A 12,291-nucleotide genomic window follows, 5' to 3' on the forward strand; every position below is an offset into this window, starting at 1 on the left:
CCATAGCTATAACAGATATTAAAATTTCATTTTTTCATTGGAAATGCGATTTAGTTTTACAATTTAACTATTGTGAAATGTACTAAACAATCAACACGAATATACCATATATTTCGATGTGTTTACTCATAATTCGAGTGCGCCAGTAACATTGTAATACATTAATATGCAAACTGTATACCAAAAGATTTAATTGCAAACTCCATCTACGCGCTATTTCATTCAATCTCAATTATGGTCTCCATTAAATAATATTGTAAACAAGGCGATCGTCACGGATTAGAATAACAGGGGATAAATGATGAGCAAATACATGTATTTTAAATATTAAACAAATACCTATAAAACTACAAATTCTGTTACTGCCCCACAGTATTCAATGTTTAGATTTCTAAAAACCACTATGGCAGCTACTCGATCGGCTATAATTAGTATATTTATAATAACATGCATATTTTCACTGACTCTTATTACTTTGTATTTAAATTATGGTAAATAATGTTTGAACATTTTAATTATGCGGGTCAAATGGTTTTTAAATGGTTTTTATAGGTTCGAAACAATGTCACGAAGGTACATTCTTGTGTAACAATTCGGATATATGTATCCCAAATAAATACAGGTGTAATAATTTTCGCGATTGCCCACACGGAGAAGACGAAAACCAACTCACTTGTGGTTAGTACATAAAATATTCATTAAATAACTGAGTCTAGTACAACTTAATTTAATTTTAATCATGTTTTTCATGAACCATTAATTATTATTTAATAAATTAAAACCTTTTTTTAATTTTATTAAAAATTAGTTAGAATAGATGAAAAAAACTTATAATTTAAATAAATATTAAAATAAAAAAAAAAAAAATAAAAAAAAATGTTAATAGAAAAGAAAATATCTCCTGTAAATGTTTTCATCATAAATTGTATAATTGTTTTTTATTTAGAAATTTTTAATGTGTAAAATACTTTGTTATACTTTATAACTTATATTTAGTGAAACGAACAAAACTTCTTTTCCAATAATGTTTTATTCTTTATAGTAAAAAGAATAGACTAAAAAGTCTTAAAGCTCTTAAATTTTCTTATTTGCTTATGTAAACGTCAAAAGTACACTTAAAATTCATTAGAATATTAAAAGATAAACGATAATAATATTTTTTAGATAATTCATTAACTATATTAGTAAATATTTTGTAGAAAAACATATTAGAATAAATTATAAATGTAATGTTCTTAAACAAAATTGTAAATTACATTTTTAAATAAAATATTTTGTTTAATACAATATTTAATTTTAGAGGTTTTAAAAGTACACATTAATTAAAATTTAATAATAAAATAATCTTTAAGCAGTTTATTTATATTTATATTATTTTTAGCTGATTTGTTTGGAGGTATACAATTTTATGGCCAAGCTATAAAAAGTAATTTCACAGGCCTCAAAAGACATCCTATTCCTTGTGGTGAGCTTGCATTACAATTTTTTTCTTTTATATATTTTGGATAATGTAGGAATATAATTTTTTTTTAAATTAATTATAACTCTTTCAGTAGTTTTAAGTTTCATTTATTTTTGAAGTATTATAACAAGAAATGTATATTATTTTTATATTGATTTATATTGTAGATGTATTGGTTTCACTGTAATGTGTTTGAGTGGTATTTTTGCTGTAGGTACTTAAAACCACAATTGTACGACATGTACTATTTCAATAGGAAATTCAATACTAGTGTGAATTTTTTTGATTTTCAATGTTTTTCTAAAACGTAAAAGAAAACGTAAATGAAAACATTAATGAATGTTATTCTACTCGTACTACCATTTATATTTCTTTAAATAAATTGTGAAATACATGTGTCTGATAGCCGGAATATTTTATGCGTGTTAACTTTAAACCATTTTAATATGTGTTCAAAACTGAATATTTGGTTAAATCCGTTAAAAAAAAGAAAATTTAAACTTCAAAATACCGTAAAACTAAAGAATGTTTAAACAGTTTTAAAATTGTTTTAATTTTATTATAATTACTAATTATTTGCGTTTGCGTTCTTATTATATTTTTTTACTACTTTTTAATATAATTATTAATTAAATTTATAATATTATAATAATAAAAATAATAAAAATATTTATTTAAAAAACTGTTCATAATATACAAAATAATGTTTATATTTAAATTTATAAGAAAATTGTTTTATCTTTCATTATTTTACATAAAAAATCTAGACAACTATCTGCACAATAATTTCATATGATGAGAGTACAAAATTACATGAATTGGTTGAATTGATTAAAATAAATTAGTTTTATATACTTATTAGTGATTTTTGACTAGTTATTATTTTTTTTCTCCAAAAATAGCATTAAAAATTAGTGTTTAGTTTTTTTATAAATAACGACACCTTCCTTTCCTTTTTAAACATGTACAACTTGATGATGATGATTGATACTTTTTTTTTTTAATATAATTTAAAATTATCAATTTTATGTGCTTCAAACTATGATTCAATAATCATAGATACTAAGGACTTTATTTGCCAATATCTACATTGTTTATTGATTACAGAATTGGTATACTATTTAATTAAAAAATATTAAAGGATTATACGGACATTTGTGCTATAGTTTTATAATTTCTTAAGGTAATCATATATATTATATATTATATATATATATATATATCATATATCTTCATTTTGGCACAATATTAAATGTATAAAGTGTATAAAGTTGGATTGATATAATAATACGTATTTCCGTTTTCGCATTTTGTTTACATCACTATGTTAACTATGTTGACTACATGTTGACCCAACTAACAAGGGTTTAGTCTGAGTAGTTTATACAATATACTACATAGGAAATATTCGTGTTGAGAATAATAAAATTCTTATCGTTATTAAACAAAGGTGAAAATACGGATATAATACAAAACATTAAAACTGTTTCTTATGAACAATAGAGAATTTAGCTGCAATACATGTATGTTGGCACGTACAGTTGAGGAACACGAGATTGACTTACAAAAATTACTATTAATACGCGTTAGTAGTATTAAAGATTTTTTATATATAGAAAAATTTGAGATATTTTTATATGAATTAGTGTCATCCGAGGAGAGCTAATATCTACATGTCGAGACATGTTCGTTCGGTTGTATGCGTGAATAAAGTATTTATAGTTATAGTGAACGCACCTTTACTTGCGTCATTTACTACCCGACAAGCAAAATGCTTCGCTAAACCCAAAGTTTAACACATTTTTCGCCATCGTGATTAAGCTAGTTAAATGAGAAGTACGGATCTGGTTTTTAGACATAGAGTTATTAAAGGAACACGTGTTCCTGTCAGAATTATTAAAATAGTTATTTAAGCATAAAATAAAAGTGTAGGGTCATGTAATTAATAAAGGATTTTTATTTCTTTCGGTTACATTGTCAAAAAAATCTTTATTATTAAATACTAAATGCAGCAAGCGTATGAATTCTAAAATAAAATAATGACATCACACAAACAATAAATTTACTTGGGTTTAAAATTGTTAGTAATTAATTGAATCACCCGACATTGTTGGGTGAGAAAATTGTGGGTGTTCAACTCCTTTTGGGTGTTTCTTGATGTAGAAGCAATGCTTTTTTAAGTGTAAATTACCCGAAATAATGGTGAAAATATTAAAATAACTTTTTATGTATTGTAATAGGTAAATATTAAATATAGTATACCCGTCACGGTTTGCTATTTCGTTTACTAAATTCAAAAAAATACTTATATTGTTACAACAATAATCAATTTATTTTGGATTATTATGTATTTTTATTAATTTTATCGATAAAATTCTGATAATTTAAGTTTTTGATTGAATGCTATTTATTGAAGCGCATTTGGAGAAACAATATTTTTTTGTTTTTCCTTCTGGTGCATATACAAATAAATCAGAAGGTTTTCCAACGCATGAGCAGGCCATATACAACTGTCTATGTGAGAAATATGGATTTTTCAAATTCAGTCTATATACTTGTAGTGATTGTCATCTTAAGATGGTTTTACTGATTCAGAAATCTTCGCGGACATATGTCCAACCGAATTATAATAATGTTTGAAGAATCCCAAATTTTCATTGCAATCGGATAAACGGCTTAGAAAGGCATATAAGACTTATACACAAACATTAATTTTTATATATATAGACATAAAAAAAATGAAGATAATTAGAAATTGACCAAAAATTTAATTAAATTTATTTCACGTTAACTTGAAGTTCATTTTGATTATATTCACGATAGTTCGAATGTTTTATATCAAATAGTTTTGGCTTTGGTTATACATATAATATTTAAAATGTTTTTTTATCAAATATACTCGTATATGTTTTACTACAAGATGAACAATACTACAATATTACAGCAAATTCTCTGCATAGTAACTTGGAGTTAAAAACCTTTGATTGTTTAGATAAACAAATTTATAAATAATTAAAAAGATTAGTAACTATGTGAATTTTAACCAATTCTGTTTCATTATTTTTATAATATAATATTTTTTAAATATTAACCTATATATTTTACTGTAGTTAATTTTTATTACTTTTTTATGAGTTTTTTTGTAGTATTATATGTGAAACTAATTTTTTCAGATTTTTTTATTTAGTGTACAAATAACTAAGTAATGTTCATCTTAATTTACTAATTTTAATTGTTTTCATTAATGAGTGATAAATCATAAGATTAAAAAAAAGTTGTGATATCAATGTCTTCAATTAAGTGGTCTATACTGCAATATACGAGTATTAATGAGAAATCTAAAAACTAGCCTTTTTAGAGGTGTTTATTAATAGACGTTTGACTATATTTATTTTTATTGACGTATGTACTTACGTTAATTTGTTTCAAATATTATCATCAGACCCAAAAGATGTTCATCTTTCGTTATCTATGTGTTAAGACATTTTAATTATATTTTTGTAAACGGTTCTTGTTTTATTTAAAAATATTGTGAACTTTTATAAAACTCTTTCACTCGTTAGCTTTAAATGGATATCCGGTCAAGTGTGATTGTAGAAATGGAACATCGTTACGTTGCAATAATGTTGGACTGACAAAAGTACCAAAAAATGTTTCATCGAACGTAAAAAAGATGTAAGTATAATAGAATCAACTTATACCTATTATATTTCATATACCTGTATTTTGAATTGGTTGTCAAAAAAATGATTAAAGAACAATTTTAATTGAAATCATTTTAGATTGATGATAAACAACTCTGTAGTGCTTTCAAATGATTCGTTCGAAGGATATCATTTGTTAAGAGTTATGTGAGTAGTACTATAAAGATTAAAATGAAAAATGTATGATACTTTGAAAAACATTTCTCTATATAGACACTTGCAATATAATCAATTGTCAAAAGTACCTCCGTTTGTTTTCAAACATCAAAATAATCTAATTTGGCTGTAAGTAATTTTCAAATAATTTTGTATATAATTTTAAGATATAAGTGAAAAAAAATGAATACGAGTATTGTAATGAATATCTTTATCAAAAAATAATAATAAATATTAATTACATTATAACTAAGCTTATTAAATTTTAGCCATTTGTTAAATAATAACTTGAAAGTATTGGAAGAAGACGCTCTTTACGGATTAAATAATGTTGTGACTTTATTTTTGGATTACAATTACTTAGAGTTTCTGAATTTAAACTCTTGGAAGCATATGACTAAATTAACGTGGCTGTAAGATACAAAATATATTTACTATTTTAAAATGTAATAAAATTGATTGTTTATTTAATTTTTTTTTTCGTAAAATTATTTTAGAGATTTATCACATAATTTGTTGACTTTTAAGAATGAAAATTTTCCTATTTTAATAAATCTAACACTTCTGTAAGTATTTCTTATAATGATAGTAGATTTTTATATTATTTCATCATTAATGTGTTTAATATAATATATATTATCTAAATATGTTATGTTGTTTGAAAAAGGCATCTTAATTGGAATTGCATTGAAACAATAAATGAGTTTCTATTTTATGGATTACCAAACATACGAGATTTGTAAGATTTTTAATATGATTTAATTTGGTTAAACATCTTAACTTCAATATAACTATATATACTATTCATTACCCAATTGAGTTTATTTTTTTCAGGGATTTAGGTAACAATGCAATTACAGTAATTCACAAAAGTGCATTTAAAAATTTAAAAAAACTTGTTGAACTGTAATAAAAAAAATGACATAAAAATTAAAGAATTGTGTAATATAATATCTTATTTTTACAGAAATATAATCAACAATAAAATTACAACAATCGCACCAGAACTATTTCATCCATTACAATTATTGAACAAATTGTAATATTATTCACAATTTATAGATTAACTAATTTAAGTTTAATAATTTAATAATTTTTAGAGCAATAGGAAATAATCCATTAACACAAATAAACGGTGATGTTTTCACTGGAATAAAAAACCTTTACTCTTTGTAAGTATTATACATTAATTTTTATTAATAACAACTTATTTTACAATATTTATTAAAAATATATTAAATAAGTATAACTTATGTTATGTCTTATGATATAAATGATACCTGGATCAAAAGTGAACTTTCTAGTGGCCTTGTGATACGTTAAGACCTATCGATTTCAAAAAGTGTAAAGTATCTACTTGTGTTCTACATGTGATAAAATTATGTCTCTATAATAATGTAATCGAATATTTTTTTGTAGTCTAGATCTCGGGCCATAATTTCTTATTAAAATTTAATCCTAAAAATGTTTTACAGAGATATGAATGGTATTAATAAAGATAACATTGATATGTCATTATTTAATAATCTGGATAACCTTCAATTCCTGTAAGTTCTATTAAAATAATGTTATTTTGTTTTTTACATTCAAATATAAAACTGTTCGACATATTTTATTTCAGTTACTTAAAAGAATTTCATTATTGTGTTTTGTATGTTAAACGTGTTGAAGTTTGTTTACCGAATACGGATAGTAAGTAAATTACAATTAAAATACTGACACATTTGCATACGCACACAATCATATTACAAAACCAAATGATATTGTAAACTTAGGTCTGTCTTCAAGTTTAAATCTTCTTCCGAATTCAATTTTTCGATGGTTTTTATGGATGATAACAGTTTTTACATTGATTATGAATGCACTGGTACTATATGGCCGGATGTTTAGTAATTTTGGAGACGAAAACAAAGCGATTAACTTTGTCATACGAAATTTGGCTGGTAATAATTTACAATTCTTAATGTGGCTCACATACCATATCGTATAAGTTTTAAGTAAACTTGTAAGTCTTAGTTGCAGATCTGTTTATGGTGATATATTTAACGGTTATTGGTTATCACGATATAATATACCGTAGTAAATATTATCGTTATGCACAGGAATGGGAGTCATCCTATTTATGCACAGCAATTGGCATGATTGCAGTAATTTCGTCAGAAGTATGTACAGCATTTTTTCAAAAATTATTTTGTTTTATTTTAAATGCCTATTTATTTTTATGAAAATAGTTTGGTACCATTTCTCATAGTTTTCTTACCGTAAATCATTCACTAAATATTATTTTTTTGAAACTCGGGATTAGTTTCTATTAAAGTACGATAATAATATTGTAGCGGTTGAAAATATACTTACAGATAATTATTTATTGTTATAGTAGCCTCTGGTTCTTGGTATAGGTACTTCAGCTCAGTGGGTGGCGTGTTGAACTAATTTTTCTTGAAGAGCTTACTTAGCACCAATTGTTTCTAGTGTAACGGATCATTTGCAGTACATTTGTGCGCCAAATATTTACTATCACTTAAAACATTTAACATGATGTTATGGTGTATCCATATTATTGTTGTACTTATTGTTAAGTATTTTTTGGCTGGGGACGACCCACCTACCAAACATTTTTAAGGAGCAATTGCTCCAAAATAATATCATCACCACGCTACTGTTTCAGATATACTCATATTTATACCAACATATTGTTTGTACCACAGCCTTTTTTAGTACCTAGTTTGTATCTTTGTATGTAAATAATTTTTTTTTTCAATTTGTAAGTAATAAAATAATTTTTATAACTATAAAATCATACGATACTCATGTATTTTAACTATGGTGATTGAAATTTTAAGTTTGTTTTTTATACTGTACATAATTTATGCATCAATTATAAAAGTATTTTAAGTAAAAAGTAAATAAAAAATAAGAAGTTTATTAATATTAAAAAAAAATGTAATTTGATGATTTAATCAATAATAAAAATATAAAAATGCATGTTATTATACGTAAGTAAATTAGGTACTAATTTATAAATGTTAATTTCAATATCCGTTGTGCAATAAAATAATAAAAATACTAGTTATATTGTTATTTCTTCTAGGTTTCTATGCTTATATTAGTGTTTCTAAGTTTGGAAAGGTTTTTATTAATTGCCGTGCCACTTTCTGGGTATCAAGTTTTGAAATTAAAAACAGCAATTTACATTATGGTATCGATTTGGTTTGTTGGAATATGTATATCAATAGCACCACGTAAGTTTTATGCGAGTTATAAGTATTTTTATATTATTTATTAATTACATACTGAAATTACTCGTGTATTATATCAAGATATGCATACTTTACAAAAATTATAAATAAAAGTAAAAAAATGTAACACACTTCAGCTGGGAGAAAAATTACATTACTTAATACTAAACTTTTATTAAGTATAAAGTGTACATCTTAAAATAAACATTTGAAATTCTTTTATGAAATAAAACCTATAGATAAAGTAAAAATAAAAATAAAAGTTAGAGAAAAAAATTTAATTTTTTCATATTTCAATTCAATTAATCATACTAAAAATTGTAGTTTTTACTATGTATAGGTTATGTAACAAATTTAACTTAAACCAAGGTATCAAACCGATACATTTATAACTGTGAAAATATGCTAGTTTTTAAGTTTTTTAATTATTATTATTTGTATTTATCTATACAATTATATATAAATACATCATTAACATTTATAATCAATCATATTTATTTTTAATTTTTTTTTATGTACTGATCTTTTTTAGACTTCTTTGTTACCATTTTTTACTTTTAAGATGTATATGAATATATTATTTAATTGTTAATTATTTGCTGTAGTAATTTTATGGAAACATTCATCAAAATTTTATGGATCTAACGGACTCTGTTATCCTTTATATATTGAAGATCCATTTGTTATTGGATGGCAATATTCAGCATTTATGTTTTTAGGTTTACATACTACAAGGTATTGAAATTAATATATTATTCAGGTTCGTGAACAGTATAACTGAATTTTTTTTTTTTCATTATAATTGTAGTTTATTGCTTTTGACCGTTTTATATGCATTAATGTTCATAAATGTAAGAAAAACAAGACAAGCTGCTCGCATATCTACTGGTGATTTTGATTTTGCAGTTCGTTTTTTTTTCATCGTCTTGGCAAATTGCATTTGTTGGTTACCAATTATAATTTTGAAGTTTGCTGCATTAAAAAAATTCCATATCTCAAGTACAAATTTGTTTTTTATACCAACCAGTATAAATGTAATTATTATCAGTTATAATTCTTATGTTGATTTTTAGGTAAAATATACGTGTGGTTAATAATATTTGTTGTGCCCATCAATGCATTTGTAAACCCATTATTGTACACTTTTACAACACCCAAGTACAGGAGCGTAATAACTTCAAAGAAGATATTTAAGATACCTTACTCAATCAACGGTGAATTTTTAACGATTTATTATTTTAACTTGAAGGCACTTGAATACCTTTAGTTTAGTAGATGCTTTCTTTGTTTCAAAAGTTTTTAATTCTATTAGAAGTTTTCGTATTACGCTTTTTTTTATCAATATCTGTATTTTGCATTCTTCAGTTTTGAATCTTATTAATTATTAAACAACTCTAATAACTTTAATTCACTCTATTCAACCATTACTGCGGGAGTCTATCTTATGTATATGTTTTTTAGTAATATAACGTCAAAAATCCATATAGGTAACATGATATAATTAATATTTTAATATCTAGTTATTAACTTTAATAACATTGGATATTTAAGAAATTTTAATTTTAAATTAACTATTTTTTATTATTCTTTTTTTTTAAAAGAAATATTTAACAAATTAACAATTCATAACATATTCACCCATCTCCGTATTGGACACAGTCTCATCCCCCACCATTATTTCAAGCTTTTCCTTAATTCTTCTCCATTCTGTACCAGTAATCATAAAGAATCAGTATGCGATTTTAATTACATTATATTCAACTGTTCTTCCCTGCTTCCTAGAAGACAACTTGTTTTTTTATTCTTATCTTTCTTTGCCTATAATCCCTGATTTAAACCCTCTCTTCGACTCCTGCTCCATTCTTATCATTAATCATTATTAATTTCATAAATTCCTCGGGCTACCTTATTTAATTGTATACATAAATATTTTTTTATTTTATTTTTTATTTTTTATTTTATCTTATTTTTAAAAAATATTGTTAATTACTTAAATTCTATGTACAACTAATCTAATTGCATTGCTGTAATTTTTACAATTTACAAATAACTAACAAACATAAAATTAACTAGATCAAACAACATCTAACATCAAATTATTGAGAATATAATATTAAAATTAAACAAATTTTAAAAGTGTTTCTTATTAAAAAAAAAAAAAACTATTTTATGATAACGTAAAATGCCGGTTTAAAACAATTTTAAATTATTACAGATATAGATTTTATATTTTATGAGCGTTAAACGTAGTCAAGGGTTCCAAACAACTTAGGAGAAAAAACAAAAGATTGGTATCAACTTAAGGTTTAAACATGAAATAATAAAACAATTATATAAGTTTATTCAAATCGACGATAAATTGATTTTATAGATTATATTTATTTAATGTTAATACAGTGGAACTTCACTATCTCCAACTCCGGTATCTCAGTTTTTGTATGTCGAATTTCCATATGTTGAATTTTTCTACAAGTCGAAGTTATTATTCGATATCCATCGCCCTATTACGATTCACTGACTTGAATATATGACAGATAAGATAAATTATAAGATGCTCAGACTATAAAATATAAGTAAATGATAGAGCTTGTACACAAAACGTTGTAATTACGTTGATATTTAATTACAGTTCAGCTAGTGACCGATAACAGCGTTAAAGCTACAAGGACTTATATTCATAAGTTTAGAAGATACGTTAAACAACAGTCAGCAGTTTCTGACAATATTTTTTCTAAATTTAATAGTGGAAATAATTTTAATTGTAGTTTTATTGATAATACTAAAAAAAAAAAAAAAAAATAATAGATTTTAGACTTTCATAGAAAATGTATATTTACTCAAATGACGAATACTAATAATATGTATAGAATATATAAATAAATTTTATATTATAAATACATATTTTTCCCAATAATTAAATGTTTTTATTTCAAATTTTATTTATGTTTTAAATTCTCTCAGTAACTTCTAAGTTTTGATATATAGAATTTTTTTTTGTCCTTTGCGACTTTGAGATTCAGAAGTTTCACTGTAGTAATAAAATAAATACATTTAAATTATGCCTTCCTAAGTTTCATTACATCATAAGATTGCCAATATTCGACTAATGATAGTAAAATGTAATATATATTAACATAACAAAGATAGAAACATTCACATAATTAATAAAATTATATCTGAAAAAGGAAAATAACAAATTAAAATTATAATTATTTCAAACAAAATATATTTTTAAAACAAACATATGATAGTATAATTTTATGATTTAAGCAATATTAAGCTCTGTGTGGTTTTTTATATATCATTTAAAGCATCTTATAATATTAATTTATACACTTTAGGTGTGATAGAATCTTCACTGTCTTCATATCCTTCAATATCAACGAATCATAAAACTTTAAAGAAAAATGAAAAGAAATTGGAAATTACACCAAAAGAAGAACTTAAAATTCAAGAAAGCAGCGTTGAAACTACAAACGGAGAATAAATCAAATATCCAATATTAATTTGTAGCATAGAATACAATTACATATCATACTTATTTTAGTAGTATAAAATAAAAAAAAACGTTTGAAATTGATATTTAATATTTAATGAATGCTATAAATTATCTAGCCATACTTTAAAAAGCTTGATGTAATCGTTTGTTTTATTCAATAACTTTATTTTATATCATTACAAATCAAGATATTAAAAATGCGATAGTTGGATAGAAAATGAAATTATATAA

The 12,291-nt window shown here is 23.7% G+C and overlaps 1 protein-coding gene across 1 annotated transcript; it reads left to right on the forward strand.

The window, feature by feature from the left end:
- Positions 1 to 403: 403 nt before the first annotated feature.
- On the forward strand, positions 404 to 12,174 carry LOC112689044 (relaxin receptor 2). Its single transcript, XM_025562540.1, has 21 exons — positions 404 to 491; positions 553 to 678; positions 1,382 to 1,465; positions 5,026 to 5,137; positions 5,245 to 5,313; positions 5,380 to 5,451; positions 5,592 to 5,735; positions 5,820 to 5,888; positions 5,990 to 6,061; positions 6,157 to 6,228; positions 6,290 to 6,361; positions 6,423 to 6,494; positions 6,798 to 6,869; positions 6,944 to 7,014; positions 7,098 to 7,265; positions 7,339 to 7,484; positions 8,414 to 8,564; positions 9,167 to 9,296; positions 9,370 to 9,560; positions 9,635 to 9,775; positions 11,903 to 12,174. The coding sequence occupies exons 1-21, from the start codon at positions 404 to 406 to the stop codon at positions 12,046 to 12,048; spliced, it is 2,268 nt and encodes a 755-aa protein (XP_025418325.1). The 3' UTR covers positions 12,049 to 12,174.
- The last annotated feature ends 117 nt before the right edge of the window (positions 12,175 to 12,291 follow it).

The sequence above is a fragment of the Sipha flava genome, unplaced genomic scaffold (genome assembly GCF_003268045.1).
Source record: "Sipha flava isolate LNK unplaced genomic scaffold, YSA_version1 41_pilon_pilon, whole genome shotgun sequence".
NCBI lineage: Eukaryota > Metazoa > Arthropoda > Insecta > Hemiptera > Aphididae > Sipha > Sipha flava.

What these genes read in the sequence shown, in the direction of transcription:
- LOC112689044 (XM_025562540.1), top strand. Translation starts at nt 404, where the DNA reads ATGGCAGCTACTCGATCGGCTATAATTAGTATATTTATAATAACATGC. An exon ending in ATAAAAAACCTTTACTCTTT is followed by an intron (nt 6,495 to 6,797) that starts GTAAGTATTATA and finishes AATGTTTTACAG; the next exon opens with AGATATGAATGGTATTAATA. An exon ending in AAAAAAATTCCATATCTCAA is followed by an intron (nt 9,561 to 9,634) that starts GTACAAATTTGT and finishes GTTGATTTTTAG; the next exon opens with GTAAAATATACGTGTGGTTA.